This window comes from Numida meleagris, chromosome 3, assembly GCF_002078875.1.
Source record: "Numida meleagris isolate 19003 breed g44 Domestic line chromosome 3, NumMel1.0, whole genome shotgun sequence".
Taxonomy (NCBI): domain Eukaryota; kingdom Metazoa; phylum Chordata; class Aves; order Galliformes; family Numididae; genus Numida; species Numida meleagris.
The window spans coordinates 102,332,904-102,349,749 of record NC_034411.1 but is presented as its reverse complement, the minus strand read 5'-3'; the positions used below and the strand labels follow the sequence as shown (position 1 = coordinate 102,349,749).

Here is a 16,846-nt window from a genome sequence, read left to right as displayed (position 1 = left end):
GTTCAGTTGTGAATGCTGCAGAAACAGTTGGCTTAGGCTTCCCAACATGCCATCTGTGAGAAAACAGATTTTTTAGATGACTGATCCCAACAAAATGCGCATTCTTTTTATATTTATTTACATACATACATGTATATTGATTAAAATCAGTCTGGTTTTGTTACATTAAATCAGTCTGTTGATAATCAAGCATCTGTGCAAAGGGAACATTAGGAGCACTAAAGAAACAAACAATAGTTTATAATAGGATCGTTAGAGCAGTCTTAACAGCACTTACAACATGTTTATTCAAAAATGAAATATGCCCTAAGGAAGAAAAACACCGATTATGGAACATGGGGGATTTAAAATAAAAACGTCAGTTTTAAAGCCTTAAGTAAATCATTTCAAACAATTCAGCAACAGTTCATGTTTAAAAATAGCCTAAGTAGCTCAAACAATGAAATGTGTTAATTGTAGGATCTGGAACGTATCAGCAGGAGAACTAGTCACCCTTGTTACCTTCTCATTGTTCAGAGCGAACAACCAGTATTAATACTGACAGATAACATACATCTTGATGTATACACGCACAGCAAATATTTATGTTCTGTGAGTGTCTCCAAACAGTTGTATACAGCCAAGAAGGAAATACTTGCAGCTGCACCAAGGTTAAAATAAACCGTGCGCATATCTGTATCAACAGAGCAGGTCTGCAAACCCACGGCTGCGCTCCGGTCAGGGGAAGGTTACGGGTGCCCATCTCTATGGGAACAGGAGCACTCCTTATCTCTCACACATCTGAAGGCAGCACTCAGGATTTATATACATTACTTCTAATTAACACCTGCATTTGGCAGCACCTGGAGCTTTCAGTGGGACCAGCCAAGTGTTGTCACCACTCAGGAACACGGACATGGGACTCACAAAAAATTAAAGCATGTGCGAACTCCAGCTCACCTCTTCTGTTTGCACTGTGTTCATGTGTCCTCTTACCATGTAATACACGATATTAATAATTTAATGAGGATTTTCTCTAAAAGAACAGTGATAGGGTTTAAGTGAATTAGACTTGTAATAATACTTGCTGAATTTCAGTGAAATGCGTGGGATTTGGGTGCTCTGAGGTCCACTGAGGTGGCTTTGCTTTCCCTTATGACAAAGAGCTGTCTGCAAATAAATAAAATTTTCTTTGTAATGTTTTATGGCTGCCCCCTGAGCAGGCCCTCAGGGGTGAAGCACCCCGAGCACCATCGCAATACAACACAGCCGTCATGGTCACACCACGCTGCCTCCACTGAACTCAGGGCGGGCGGCTCCTCCCCAAGATGGCGGACGTCCGGTAGCCCCCGCCGCGCCTCGCGTCAGGTGAACCCCACCCTGCCGCCGCGCAGGTGAACGACAGGGCGTTGCACCCGGGGCGCTTCGATTGGCCTGCGGCGCTGCCAATCTGCTGTTGCCGCGGCAACGCGTAGGCCCTCCCGCGGGCACACCCCTCCGCGCCCCCGCTGTCGACACCTGATTGGCCGGAGCGGCGGTGACGCGCGAGCGGGGGTTTTACGGCCCTCAGCTGAGGGGAAGCGTAGGGAGAGAGCGAGTGAGTGACGAGGGCGGAGGAGGGCGTCCGGTGGAGCGAGTGCGGCGGTACTGCTGCCAGGATGACGTTCAAACGTAGCCGCGACCGTTTCTACAGTACTCGCTGTTGCGGCTGCTGCCATGTGCGGACCGGTACCATAATTTTGGGCACCTGGTACATGGTGAGTAGGTGGCGCGGGGGGCGACCGACGGGCGACCGAGGGGGGAGGCGGTTCCGGTTGCGCGCAGTGCGCATGCGTGGGGCTCTGGCCGTTGCCCGATGGTGGGCGAAAGGTGGGCACCGCGCATGCGTGCTGCGCGGGGGGCACCGCGTGGGGTTGAGGCGAGAGGAGAGGGCGGGCGGTGCCGTGCAGCGGCTCGATGCGGTTTTGGTCGCGATTGTCCCTTGTCTGCTCCCCGCGTGGGAGAAGTAGCACGGGTTTCCTGAGGTGATTCAGCCCTTTCTTTCTTCACCTCGGTGTTGCCCAGCACCCGCCGTCCCTCACTGTGGTGAGGAAAACAAAGTGCAGTGAGAGCTGAAGGTCTTGGCAGCTGAGGGGGGTTGTAACCATTCCTCTTCCCCTCCTTAGTTTGGAGAGTTAGAAGTGTCTTTTACGTGTTTCAGTCAGTACTGAGTGTGTCCTTGGCAGGGGAAGAGTTGGAGGAAGCTGGAATTTAGGGTATGTGGGGAATAAAGCGATAAGAGATATGCTTTCTAGTGGTGTGTAGCCTGTGAGAGAAGGTGGGGGGTCAGCAGCAGGCAGGTGCTGTGTGAATTTCGAGCAGCATCGTGAGAAGGGAAGTTGTCTGTCCTTTGCCCTCTGCTCTCAGCACAGCTGTTAAGGATCTATAGAAACAGGTTTATTTTCCATGATGCTGCTTTTTTTTTCTGGTGAGCGCTTCTTCACTGAGGGAACTGTGGTGGTGAAGCTGAAGTATTAAAGGATGTTTTGAACTAAAGTGAGAGGAAAAAAAAAAAAAAACGTGAGAACAGTACCCATGAGTTAAGTCGTGGAGCAAACAAGTTCCCTTCTATTCAGTTTCTTTCCTCATCTTTCCTTCCTCTTACCCCCGTGGGCAGTAAAAATGTGAGGATGATGTAAACAGGTTGCATCACAGCTCCTGGAGCTGTAACCAAACTATATTCTCCTTTACCCTTCTCCTGCCATGGCATGGAAGAGCTGTGCACAGAAACTGTTATTACAGAAGTAGAAATTGGTGGGGATTGAAGTTTAGGGAGTTAACGGTGTCTGTTGCAAGTATTGAGAGATGCCTGTTCTTTTTATTCCCCTCTCAGCCCTTTTAGAGGTGGTGTTCTGGGAAATGATAGAATGACAAGAGAAGACAGGAGAAAGCGGAACAGGGTGTGAGAAGTGTAGCAAAACTCTAGAAAAGAGGTATTTTATTAGTTTCCATAAAAAAGAATAGGAGAGATGATGTGGCACTGAGTTTGCTGTAATATTACTTCATTTAAAATAGAAAGCAAAGTTCCTGGCAGTATTGTACATGCAACTTGTTCTGGAACACTGCAAAACTTCTGGAAGCTGATCACTCTGCTGTGTCAAGTAAAAGCGTAAGCCTTTAACTGTAAGGAACTGCTTATCTTTCTTAGGAATCAAGTATAACTGACTGCATTCCACACTTTAGCTTCCTGTTAGCAGGAGTATTAAGAAATCCTGGGTTTCAGAGGGATGTGGTTCTGCTTTCTGTTTCACCGGACTCTGTTTTTTCCTGTCTTTGAGCTCCTGTTTCTTCTTGGCTCTTGGATGCAACACCTCTTCCTCCTCTAAATCTGTGGAAATACAGTAGTGCTTATGGACTTGGGAAAGCCTGTGGCGTGGTGACAGGCGAAGCATCCTGTGCTTTTGGTGGCTGCGGGATATTAGAGGAAAAATAAAGTTGAATTCTCGGTAGCTGGCTGCCAGCGAGGGACTTAGTTGCTGTGTTTTGCTATAAATTTACCAAATACTTCATTAAAGTGTGCTTTGAAAACATTGCTTTTGGTTTCCTATGAGATGCTGGCTGAGAGAAGGTGGTGAGTCTGTCTGGGGGGTAAAAATACTTACTCCAACAATAGGTTGGTGTTACTGAGGCTTTGGCCAGCCTGTATTGACTGGGTATGCCGCTCTCGTGCTGTGCACTCGTGAAGGAATTTGATACCGAACATAAAATGGAGTCCTGTGGCAGTCTCCTCCAGATGTTTTAGTAAGATAAGAGTTTTGGCCTTTTAATACATACGCGTTGTTCTTACGTAGCACTTCAGGCATTTTTGTCTTTTGCTTATACGAATACTTTAAAATCCTGTATCAAATGAACTAACCTGTTCATTAAAACCAGTAATGTATTATTGTCCTTAATGTGTACTTCTGTCAGTCTATAGAAAGCAGCGGCATTATCTCCTAAAATGTCTGCTCTTGCCATGTCACACAACTGCCTGTTCCAAGCACGCTGCAGTCTGCTTGCTGCTGCTGCTTCTGATAAACAGATGAGCTGTTTCTGTGAAAAACTGAGTTTAGACCATTTCTAGAGGACCATGCTTAATTCTCAGCACTAGTTTAGCTTGATTTATTCTATAATGCTCACTGTAATCCCGCGTAGGAAGGAAAGGAAACCTCCTATTCCCAGCTTCGTAATTGCAAACATGTGGCTTTGAAGTTTTTTTTCTTCCTGTAAACTTTCCTATTAGGCCTAGTGCTTTCCAGAGACCGGAAACATGAACACTGCATTGGCAAAATCGGATCAGAGTTCAAAAAAACAGTCTGAAAGTAATAGCATTGTTTGGGAGGGAGCGGCTGTTTCGTGCTGCCAGAAAACTGCAGTGATGGAATCAAAATGATGCAAGCGCTCCTGGTTAACGGGAGCATCAGGATGATCTCTGGAGATGATTGTTCACCTATCAGAACTTCCAAAAGTGAAGGAATGTAACAGTGCTGGAAGTTTTGGAATGCTCTGTTCAAAATTATGTTTAAAAAAAAAAAAAGCATGACTAAAACACAACAGAAAAAAAACACAGACACAAGAAAATGCCCTGCCAAGAAGCTCCCTCATTTTGTTTCTTCAAGAATGTGTTAAAGTACTGAGAAAGTAAAAGAAAGCTGGAGAAGTGTAGCTGTGCAAGGCAACTTCCCTTCATTTTCCTGCTTGTGTAAGCAGATTGTAAGTAGGAATTGTTTCTTCTGGGCACTCGAGTGCTTGAGGAAGCTTACATTTCATGTGTAGGCCTCCAGAGATGCAAAGCAGTGCATGATTAGCCATTAAATATACACAGTGGAGATAAGAGCTCAGTAATTAAAAAGCTAATGCTCATTACAGTCCAGTCTCTTGAGTTCTGATCGTATGGGGTGCGGATGTTTCTGTTTGTGGAATCACAGAATGGTTGAGGTTGGAAAAGACCCCCGGACATCTCCTAGTCCAACCTCAGTTTGTTACTTGTTGAAGTAGAAAGTCACTTATTACAGTACGACCTACTGGATTTTGTTAAATTTTCATATGATTATGCCAAACTTCTGTTAAGCTTAGTCATCCCAGTTTTAAAAGCAAAATATGCTTCTCTTACTGTTCAGTATAATACTCTACAAACCTAAGTTCATTTTTTTTAAATGTTAATGGAACCTTCTTTTGAGTAAGAATTTGAACAATTTTGACTTCCTATCTGAAAAGCCTGGGATGAGATGGCTGAGATCATAGAGTCATGGAATTCTTTGGGTTGGAAGGGACCTTTAAGATCATCCTGTTCCAACCCCCTGCTGTAGGCAGGGACACCTCCCTCTAGACCAGGTTGCTCACAGCCCCATCCAGCCTGGCCTTGAATGCTTCCAGGGAGGGGGCATCCACAACCTCGCTGGGTAACCAGTTCCAGTGTCTCAGCACCCTCACAGCAAAGAATTTCTTCCTGATATCTAGTCTAAATCTACCCTCTTATAGTTAAAAACCATTTCCCTGTTGCTACCTCCCCTGAGGGCATGGGACGTGAGGGGTCACCTCAGAATAGCGCATCATCCACTGACAGCTGGCTTGTCAGGGTTGGTGGGTTTTTCCTTTAAATCTTAAGATTACACGCAGGTGTTTGTGTTTTCTGACTCCTCCATGCAGTATGTTTGTGAAAATACATTTCATTTGAAGTGAGTAAATTCTGTTAAAAACTTGGAAGACGCCTTGCAGTCCAAGCCGTGCTCTTGCTGTTGTTTGCGTTGACTGTGGAGCCGAAACAAGCCTTGTGGTTTTGCTGTTATCAGGCTTGTGTGGAAGAGGAATGGCTGCAGCTAAAATACAGGCTCTGGCTTGAAAGGATACCTAATTTGGAGTTGTTTGTAACTCTTAATAGAAATCCATATGTTGTACATGACGCATTGCTCAGTGCTGTGATACCACTACATAGAGCGCAGTGGAGCACTGGAAGCCTTAGTGTGTTAATTGGCATTTTATTTTTCAATCACTGATCCAGGCTGGGGGGGGGAGCAGGATCAAACCAACTCTATTCACGTAGCAAATGAGGGGCATTCAAGAGCGAATCCATTTTCCTTGCACACCATTTCAGGCTGAGCTTTGATACTCTGAACCGTGTTTGTTAACTAGTGAAATCACTAAGAATGATTTATGCTAAGTTAGGACCATGGGTAGAATGAAAAGCGAAACAGTGACACTTGTAGGGCTGCCTGAGCACAGTACTAAGACATCAAAGCTTACCATTGCAAAGACGGAACTGGCAGCAACAATTTCTTGTGTACTTCCGTGTTAATGCAAGTGCTGCTCGGCCCTTATCTGGAGGCAGATAGCCTATCGCAGCAGTTAAACTCAGCAATGAAGTAATATTGTCTTTTAGTCTGAACTTAATCACTCTTTGAGTTAAAATGGTGCCGGTGTATAAACAGTAAGCGAACGGGCTATGGTTGAACAAGTCTGATTGTGTTTTATGAAGTAGAAAATAATGTTTCAACAACCAGATATCCAGGCTTGACATAAGCTTATAAGAAGTACAACCAAAGAAGTTGTTTTCCAAAACATAGGCTGGTATCTCTGCTTCATTCACAGAGAGGAAGGAAATAAAAAAGCTTGAAAATGCGCAGAAAGCCAGAACAGAGATGGAGGAAACGAGCAGTGAGGAAAGATCATGTTCTGTACCTTCAAACAATGGTGGAACAAAATAAAAGCATTTAATCAAGTGGCAGAAGAGCAGTTTGCCCTGTGGGGAAACCTCTCGTGAGGGGAAACTTAAGTGTATGTCAGGACTGAAGATACTGGTGGGTAAACTCAGTGCTAGTTACTGCTAGCTGCTATTTCTAAGGCATAAAACTGAGGATGCGAGTAGCTGGAATTCCGAAGTTCATCTCATCCACGATGACATGTTAATGCTTTACAAAACTGTCACCTTTCACTGCAAGGCTCTTTCTGTGCAAGTGATAATCTCTGAAGTCTTAAAAAGTAGGAAACTAATAAAAAAAACTAATATGAACTATGAGCCTTAAAAGCTAAAACTTCTTTTAAATGCTGACAAACTATTTTCCTATTTGCCTAACGCTCCTGTATTTGTGCATAGATTTGCCATTGTTACTCTCATGGACTCTTGGAACAACGCCAGTAATAGGAGAAATCTCTGGCAAATAATCTTAGGAGAATCTGCAAGGCAGCGTGTGGAGGTCTTCTTTTCTTTTTTTTTTCCTTTCTCCTTGCCTCCTTTGGAGGCTATTAGTAAAAGATCCTGCTGCTGGTGGCAGTAGTGCTGAATACTGATCGGGAAATGGCTGCGGCTTGGAAATACTAATGTGAAGGTTTCTAGTAGGAAACCTTTTTCTTTAGCGTCTCTCTTCAGATACCAGTAACTGAAACTATGCCCCATAAATCCTGACCAGCCTATAAATGCTGCAGAGGCAATTTTCCAGAGCTTTAATCCACTTTTGACTCTTAGAGTCTTACTGAAAGCATTTCTGGTATGTACCAAAACAGGGAAGCAGAAGCAGTCTTTGACAATAAGGAGGAGTACTGGTAAGCCTATAGCCAGTGCTGAATGCTTATGAGTTTTGGAGTTCAGCCTTCGTGCAAGATTTCTTTAGCTTTCACTACTTCTTTGCTTAGCCTGTCTGATCAGACTTGAGGAGGTTTTAATAAAGGATCCAGGTAGGAGAGAGCCCATTCTCTGTTGCTTCTATGGAACAGTAACATGGAGGTGAATTGGAGGAGCAGGGAGGGCAGGAAGCAAGCTGCAGCTGAGGATGTGAGCTGTACCATGAGTTTTCCCCTTTGCACATCCACTTGTACTGCTTGCAGCATAGTGCCATTTGGAAGAGTAGGATGCAGTACCTTATTTGTGTATTAAATTACCTTTGCCTTTCAAAGTGTTATAGGAAGCGAAAACTCTTTCAAACGTGCCTCATTGTGTCCCGCATTGTACTCTTTCCTTCCTACCTCTTTTAACTATTTCCACTTCTCCAGTTCACAAATCTGCCTTGATCACTTGGTGTCTGTTTGTGTCATTTGAATGACACAACAAGCCCTTCCATCCTCTTCATTTGTGAAGTTACTTAGTTCTGCATTCAATAAAACTAGTAAGTGTCCAGTGCATTTCTGGGGATAGGGCTTTAACTAGATTAGCTTGCAATTTGATCTTAAGTTGTTCTGTCGTCCCCCTCCTGCCCTTCTAGGATAGGCAAAGCAAAGAGCTTGCTTCTAACAGAAATGAAAGGTTTACTGGTGCTGTTAAAGTGATCGTAGCTGTTCCAACAGAAGTAACTTCCAGGTAACTGTGATCTTTTTCAGGTGGTGAACTTGCTGATGGGCATCTTGTTGACCGTAGAAGTGACTCATCCAAACGTAGTGCCAACTGTTAATATCCAGTATGAAGTCATTGGAAATTACTATGCTTCTGAGAGAATGGCTGGTAGGTGCATAGCTCTTCTGTGCAATTAAAAAAAACCATAATGCAGTGTCATAGTGTATTTGCCTAACAGGGTATCATGCAGGCATGCAGCTTTTAAATACAATTTCCTTGGGTTTTTTTGAGTGTCTTTCAAATTACTGGTAATTTAGATCTACTATCAGAGTAAAAAGTTAAATGGAGTATTATTTTTTACTTCATATTCCTCTTAAGTATGTTGAACAGCAAGATTTCTAAAGGTTTCTTGGCCTTCTTCAACACTCAAAACGTGGAACATCAATCATTTGCTTTCTCTATGAACATTTATTGTTTCTGTTGGGTCAGTAAAACAGAAATAGAGCTTATTTTTAGGAAGCCTTTGGAATTTTTGGTGGTCCTCCTGAATGTAAGGAAGGAGCTTTACAGTCTACAGGCTTGCAAGTCTACTGAGAGAAAAGCACATTGTTACATTTCTAAGTGGAAAAATGAGAATATTAAGTACCTGAGAGAAACCAAAGATTTATCTAAAAACTTGATGTGCACAATAAACAGAACAGGAAGCACAGTGAGCAACATTAAACCTACCTTGTGGCTTATTGTTACACACAACCGTATGATTTTTGTTCCCCATGTTTGGATGTGGATTAAAAGGTTTTGTGTCAGCAAGGGGACTTTATCCACTTGCACAATCAAAATGATATTGTGTGGATTTTTTCCTAAGGATTTGTCACTACGAGTGTAATGCTTGTTTGTTATTCATCGTTTCTGATGAAGACAATGCGTATCAAACACAGGAGGGCCTTCTTGATGCCATCTGTGTATGTTGTTATCTTGTAATGAATTAGGTATGCAAATGCGCAGTAATTTTCAGATCAGTTGCGGATAATTTCTTTTCAAGCATGTGAACCACACGAGTTTGGCTTCAGCTTCACTAAAAACAGGAACTTACAACCTCTATAGGCTTGAGCTGGTTTCTTTCTCTGTGTCTAAGAACACAGACTGTGCTTGCTGTAGTAGAGTGAATGTAATCTAACTTGTGGAAAGCAGCTGTGTTGCTGTCATCACTAACCATGTTGCTCAAGGGAATCTTCATCATTCAGCTTCCCTGAGTGTCCTGGATTCTGCTACCATTTGGCTTCTATTTTTGCTTTTTCTCCTAAATAATAGGATACCTTCCACACAGTGATTTCCTGTTTTCCTTACTGGTGCTTAAGGAGCAGTGCTGTTCTTAGTGCCAGTGCCCAAATTATACAATCCAAGCACTTCCAAGTAGAAAGGTCAGTGTTGTGCTGACTTCAAGTCTTTCCAGTAGTAAAATTGATCACGCACATACTTTGAGCACTGACATACTGCAAGTAAGCATCGTTATGTTGCATTACAAGTATACTATGTCAGGTTTCTAATTGGTACGTCTGAGATTTATGAAGGCTTTTGATTAAGGCACAGACTTTTTTTTTCCAACTGCCAGCTGGTTTTCTTGAACCAGACCTTTTTCCTTTAGTAGAGAACTGAGTTACTCAAACCTGCAGCTTCCAGTTTGCACAGGTGAAGCAATTGAGAGGGAACAAATGGTAGTTACGTACAGAGACCGTACCCAGCAGGGTGGTAATGTGAGGTGATGATGGACTCTGAATTGTTTTTTTTTCTTTTAATGCAGAAAATGCCTGTGTTCTATTTGCAATCTCCCTCCTCATGTTCACAATCAGTGCGATGATGGTGTATGGAGCAATTGCTGTAAGTACACTTGCGGTCTGTATTTCTGAAGTTGCTATTTGAATTTTTAACTAAATAACTTATGGGTAGCTCTTTTGTTTTTTAGCACCGTGTAGGCTGGCTGATCCCGTTTTTCTGTTACCAACTCTTTGACTTTGTGGTCAGTTGTCTGGTTGCAATCAGTTCTCTAACCTACTTGCCAAGGATCAAGGATTACTTGGATCAGTTGGTAAGTGTTTGTCCAGCTCGCATTAGTATTTTTCATCTGAAGTTGAACTTTGCTTTGATAAGGGCTACAAGAGCTAAATCATTTTTCACAGAGAAGGCTCTGGGGGGACCTGATATCTGCCTTCCCTTATCTAGAGGGGGGTTGTAAGAAAGAAGGGGACAGACTTCTTAGAAGGGTCTGTTGTGATAGGACAAAAGGAAGTGGTTGCAAACTAAAGGAGGGGAGATTTAGAAGAAGTTTTCTTACAGTAAGGGTAGTGAAGCACTGGCACAGGTTGCCCAGAGAAATAATGGATGCCCTGTCCCTAGAGACACTCAAGGTCAGCCTGGATGGGGCTCTGAGCACCTGATGGAGCTGTAGGTGTCCCTGTTCGTTGCAGGGGAGTTGGACTAGATGGCCTTGAGAGCTCCCTTCCAGCTCAAACGAATCTATGATCTTGTAGCTGCTCAAGAAAGAGTAACTTAGACTGCAGCAGCCATAGAGGATGACGGGGTGCTTGTGAGCGTGAGATCTTATCAGAAGTGGAAGGACTGAAGGTGTAATTGCTCCCTAAATGGAACGCTAGGGAGAGGAGAGAAATATCTGTGAAGGTAGACAATGGTTTAAGCTGTTTGTGCTTAATTCACTCTTGACACAAAGGTTTTGCAAGCTGAATAATGCGGTTCGGTGGTAAGTTGGCTACTGCAGATTAAAAACGTCAGCTCTTATTTGGTTGGGGTGAGAGGGAAGGGTAAGAGGCAATATAGGGCAAGACTGATGTGATGCAGAGTCTATGACATCATAGGATGGAACCTGAGGTTCTGAGGGTTCTTTCTTACATCCTATATGGTTGTTCTCGTTTTGCAACAAGACTTCCTGAGGAAGCAGCAGCAGACTTTTCATTAACACTGCCTATGTTTAACTGAAAAGATGCAGTGGGTAGGATATACCAGCAATTGACTTGGATCACAAGCTGTTTCTGGCTGGTGTTTAGATCTGTGCAAGCAGATGTTTAGAAAGTCTTTTTAAGACAAAAAATAGTACTGGGGAGAAGTCTTGTCAGTGTGGTCAGGGAAGAAGAGTCTGAAATTTGCAGGAGGTCCTTGGAGTGTTTTGGCTCCTCTTCTGAAGTTTGGGGTCAGCTCTTCTTGCTTTCTACCTTGCACACATAACATAACCGGCTGGTCTGATAAGAGGTTATTAGTGCTGTGTCAGTAAAGGCCTCTCAAGTAAAGGACCTGTATGAATGCTGTGCTGCGGTTGCTCAAAAGGAAATTTCATGAACATCTGTACTAGCATGAGATAGAGGAAATGACTGGTAACATAGAAAGTACGCTGCTTCCTTACAGGTAGCTCTCTCCTGCACTGACCCATTCTTGCAGGACAGAAGCAGGATAAATGCTCTGCTTTGTGGGAGGATAAAGAAGGAGCGGTGGGAGAGGAAACTTTTCATAGTTTCTGAGAGGGTAGCTTATACAAGACTTTAACTTGGTGTGAAGTGTGGGTGACTGATATTTGTAGACATGCGCTGTTGGTGCTCATCTCCCTTTCTCTCTACCCCTCCCTAATTTTTTTTAACTAGCCGGATTTCCCTTACAAAGATGATCTTCTTTCACTGGATTCCAGCTGTCTTTTGTTTATTGTTCTGGTGTTCTTTGCATTATTTATCATTTTAAAGGTAAGTTAAATTTGAAGCTTGTGTTCATCTCATGAGTTGCTATGTTCACATGCTCTCAATATATTTACAGATATATTGAATAAACTTATTTGAGTGCAATTGCTGACCTGTTAGGATGCTCAGTTACAACATGACTTCAATCATATGTGTGGTGTACTCGAGTCTCCCGTTAATTTGTGTGCTGTCTGCAGTGGGGCTTGTTTGTGCAGCTCTTCCCTTTCTGAGTAGGGAGCAGGAATGCACAGAGACTCCAGATACCATCTTGTTTGCATATGTGGAAATAATATTGATAGATATGCTTGTGAAATAATACTGAATTACTGCATACAAGTTTTTTTAGATAAAACTTTGACAGTCTTACTGCGCTTAGTAAACCAAAGTGCAAGGAGTATAAAGATGAATAATAAAAGTAAAATGCAATCATCAGAGCATGATGGTATGTTCATATTAGCTTAACATCAGGCTATTCTGCTGTGCTGTGTTTTCCTTGGCACCTTGGGCTGTGTGTTCATACCCTCTTAGTTAGACAAACCATAATGGCAATTTAGGGTAAGTGGGATTGTGCTGTTGGCCAGTCCTCCTCCTGCAAGCAAGTTTGGACTGAGATGCACAGAAGCACAAGCCAATTAGAGATCAGTTTGATTAGCACTCCTGAGGCACACGGATTAATTAGTTAGTTTGTGAATTGCTTTGCTAAAATCTGTGGGGTTCGTCCTGTCTTGAGTCATTGTGATATCAAGGCTAAACAGGACTAAATCTGTTAATAAGCAACACCCCTCGCGTGTGTGTATATATATTGAGATATGCTCTTTTTTGTCATACAAAGGTAATCTAGCATCTTATTTTTCAGTCAAGTAACACATAGGAGGTCTTTAAAAAGAGAAATCTCTCCTCTTTCAGGCGTATCTAATCAACTGCGTATGGAACTGCTATAAATACATCAGCAACAGAAATTTGCCAGAGATTGCAGTGTACCCTGCTTTTGAAGCACCTCCACAGGTAAAACCTCTTTTCTACATGAAGGGGACCAGTAATTAACTTTGGAGTAGAGAAATACTACATCTGTGTTTACGAGTTTTGTCCAGTTTTCTAAACAAAGACTGGCAGGATTAACATTGGCTGCTTTTTTAAGGTAGACTGGGGGTTGCCTTCTCACAATGTATAAAATATCATAGAATCATAGAATTAGCTAGGTTGGTAAAGACCTACAAGATCATCTAGTCCAGCCATCCACCTACCACCAATAACCCCATGAAACCATGTCTCTCAACACAACATCTAAATGTTTCTTGAACACCTCCAGGGACGGCGACTCAACCACCTCCCTGGGCATCTCATTCCAGTGCCTGACCACTCTTTCAGAAAAGTAGTATTTCCTAATGTCCAGCCTGAATCTCCCCTGGCGCAACTTGAGGCCATTCCCCCTCGTCCTGTCACTAGCTACAAGAGAGAAGAGGCTGACCCCCAGCTCACTACAACCTCCCTTCAGGTAGTTATAGAGAGCAATAAGGTCTCCCCTGAGCCTCCTCTTCTCCAGACTGAACAATCCCAGCTCCCTCAGCCGCTCCTCATAAGGCCTGTGCTCCAGACCCCTCACCAGCTTCGTCGCCCTCCTCTGAACACGCTCCAGGGCCTCACTGTCTTTCTTGCAGTGAGGGGCCCAAAACTGGACACAGTACTTGAGGTGCAGCCTCACCAGGGCTGAGTACAGAGGGACAGTGACTTCCCTACTCCTCCTACTGGCAACACTGTTCCTGATACAAGCCAGGATGCCATTGGCCTTCTTGGCCACCTGGGCACACTGCTGGCTCATGCTCAGCCAGGCATCGACCAATACCCCCAGGTCCGTTTCCTCCACACAACCATCCAGCCACTCTGCCCCAAGCCTGTAGTGTTGCCTGGGGTTGTTGCGGCCAAAGTGCAGGACCCGGCACTTGGTCTTGTTGAACCTCATCCCATTGGCTTCAGCCCAGAGATCCAGCCTGTCCAGATCTCTCTGTAGGGCCTTGCTACCCCCAGGCAGATCGACACTTCCTGCCAACTTGGTGTCGTCTGTAAATTCCTATCACTGAGGGTGATAGGAGGGTTTTATGGCGAGAGCTCTGATGGCTTTTCTTGTAATTGGGGGAAGCTTTCTGACTGCATCTATCAAAACCTTCTCTGCTGCTTGCACAAGCAACAGACAGCGGGGTGGAGCCAGTGGCTCAGCACGGCAGTGAACTCCTTGTGCAGCGCCTTTCACTTAGTGCTGCTTGTGATGCACTAGTGACAAACTGCCTACATCTGCCTGCAGCACAGGAGTCAATGGCTGGTGGGGCGCGTATATGTATTTTCACTCTGTGGGTTTTTTGTCCTCTCAGCCTAATACATTAACCTCTTCAAAATGTCTTCTCTTCAGTATGTTCTGCCAACTTACGAAATGGCAGTGAAGATGCCTGAGAAGGAGCCCCCACCTCCCTACATACCTGCCTGAAGCAACCTGTACGTTCGTTAACATCTGTACCAGCTCCTTGGGGGTTTTGTCTTTCAATCTTGCAAAACTGCTTAAGTAATAGAAATATTCAGGACTTTAGGAGCAAACTGTTCTGTTTAAAACTGTTTGATAGAAACTTACTAAGCAAAACTCATCCGGGAGTGATTTTGTTTGCTTTAATTTTTGTTCTCCTTAATGCTTTTAAACATTTTATTGCCTTGGGGCCTTCTCCTGCAAGAACTTATGCGTGTGACTAACCAGTGGCTTTTCATAATATCAACTGAGCCGGTCTGTGATGAAAGCTAGCTACAAACATAAGTGTCTGCAGGATGGTGCCCTTAATTTATATTAATTTTTTGTAAAGTAGATCATAAAGACAATCTGTGCGGCAAGATGACAGTTTGCCTTTATCCAGTTTTTGGAGGGGGAGGGGTTTGAATGTGGTATATACGTGAATTTTTTTTTTACTTTGCACTTTTCTCATATGTTACGTTACTGTGGGTTTTGTTTTATCCTATGTCCTGAAACCCAGTATTTTCAGGAGAAAGCGAGGTTGGCACAGGCCTTGTACTAGTGTGCTGTCAATGCAAGAAAACGAATAGAAACGTAGATGATGGTTGCATGCTTCTAATCTTGTACGTATTTTCATCTTTGTGATAAATGATACTTAAATAAATCTTTTATGAAATGTTTACCAGTAGGCTTGGTGGATCTGCCTGTTTTTTTTTAATTGTGAAGTGCTTCAGTGTTGTGCAGAAAGGGCTCACTCAGCTGTATCTGTGTGGGACTTTGCGGTGCTGTTCGGTGCTTGATCCACGCTCCCCAGCACGAGTCCTCTGAATGGAAAGCATGGATTCCTTCAGTATATAGGCTTGCACTGCAGCCTTCATTGTGGTTGAGCTACTCAGTTGTCCTCTATTTGTCCGGTTGCTACTTGTACAATTCTCTTTTCCCAGCTTGTACTGGAAGTTTCCAAACCTTTGGGCAAACTTGATGTCTGATAAGCTCAGATGTTAAGAGTGGGGCAGACACCCAGTGGGACTAAAGAAGCACTTGCACTGGAAAATGTCCAAAGCTGTTGGATACTTGCCACGCGTTCAGTCATGTTCTCCTTTTAAACAGAAGAAATAGAAATCTTTCTATTCTTCCTCCTCTGTGGTAACAGATAAAATACATTTTAATGATTTAACGTATCTGAAGAGAAAATGGCTTCCTACTCTAGCAGATGAAAGGGATCTGTGATTAAACTAGGGAAAGGGATTCACACTGCTGGGGCGTGCGGGCTGTTGGTTACTCCAGGCAGCTGGGATACACCCCTACTTCCTGTTCGGTGACGCTTAAAAATGTCTTTGGTCATTCCCACCTATCTGCAATAGGCTGCTCAGTTTCTACCTAAAATCCCGTCTGTGGGAGCACCTGACCCTGCAATAGCGCATGGCCATCCTGTGCTGCTGTTGTGCAGCCTGCCTTTCTGTTACTCTGTACGCAGCCGTGTCTCTAGAAGTGCACTCTGTTTTTGAGTTCTGGAGAGCTGCGTGGGTCTGAACTCTGGAAAGGGGGAATCTTTAAGAGCTGGCAAAGACTACTGAAATAGGACTTGTTGGAGGAGAGCTGGAAGAATCAGTCATCTAGGTTTGAAGAGACCTTGGAGCCCATCAAGTCTGCCCATCAACCTGCCCTGCAGAGTCCTGCCACTAAACCATGTCCCTTAGGGCCACGTCCCCGTGTCTCTTAAATACCTCTAGGTGAGGAGTCTCCACAATGTTCCAATGTGTACCTACCCCATCTGGGAAGAAATTCTTCCTAACAACCCGTCTGAACCTCCTGTGATGCTACCTGCCGTGGTGTCTGATCATTGGTGACCAGGGAGAAGAGGCCTCTACCGTCCTCACCGCGCCCTCCTTTTGGGAAATGAAGAATGTGGGGAACTAAAGTGGTCTTGAATTCAATCACGCAGTCACTGGGGTTGGGAGGGACCTCTGCAGGTCTCCGGATGGCGGTGGTCTGGCGCTGCACGGGAGCGAGCTGCCCGCTGCCACTCCATTGCGGCAGTCCAGCGCCATAAGCCGCGTGTGCGGCCAAAGCTTGCATCGCTTGCCCCGAAACTGGCTACCGGACAGCGCGACCGGGGTTAGAACTGAAAACAAAGGCGGGTTTGTGTGCCTGGCGGGTCGCCCCGTGAGCCTTTCCTCGTATTCTTCGCAAGCGCTGCCTTGGAGACGCTCGAGGCTCGAAGCGCAAAGCTGGCGGAGCTAGACAAATCATTTCGGCGAGAACGAGGACTTCAGACCTTTCCCCGTCCGCTCCGAGCGCCGAGCCGTCTCACCGCGCAGCCCTTCCCTCCGAGCTGCGCGCCCGCGAGGCGGGGGG

General features: G+C 44.4%; 1 protein-coding gene across 1 annotated transcript; it reads left to right on the top strand.

The window, feature by feature from the left end:
* Positions 1,511 to 15,176, top strand: LAPTM4A (lysosomal protein transmembrane 4 alpha). Its single transcript, XM_021391521.1, has 7 exons — positions 1,511 to 1,736; positions 8,308 to 8,428; positions 10,062 to 10,138; positions 10,224 to 10,346; positions 11,908 to 12,003; positions 12,904 to 13,002; positions 14,402 to 15,176. The coding sequence occupies exons 1-7, from the start codon at positions 1,638 to 1,640 to the stop codon at positions 14,474 to 14,476; spliced, it is 690 nt and encodes a 229-aa protein (XP_021247196.1). The 5' UTR covers positions 1,511 to 1,637; the 3' UTR covers positions 14,477 to 15,176.

Excerpts from the sequence above, each read along its gene's own strand:
- LAPTM4A (XM_021391521.1), top strand. The coding sequence starts at position 1,638 with ATGACGTTCAAACGTAGCCGCGACCGTTTCTACAGTACTCGCTGTTGC. Across the intron at positions 1,737-8,307 it reads TTTTGGGCACCTGGTACATG|GTGGTGAACTTGCTGATGGG; the intron begins GTGAGTAGGTGG and ends GATCTTTTTCAG. Across the intron at positions 8,429-10,061 it reads TGCTTCTGAGAGAATGGCTG|AAAATGCCTGTGTTCTATTT; the intron begins GTAGGTGCATAG and ends CTTTTAATGCAG.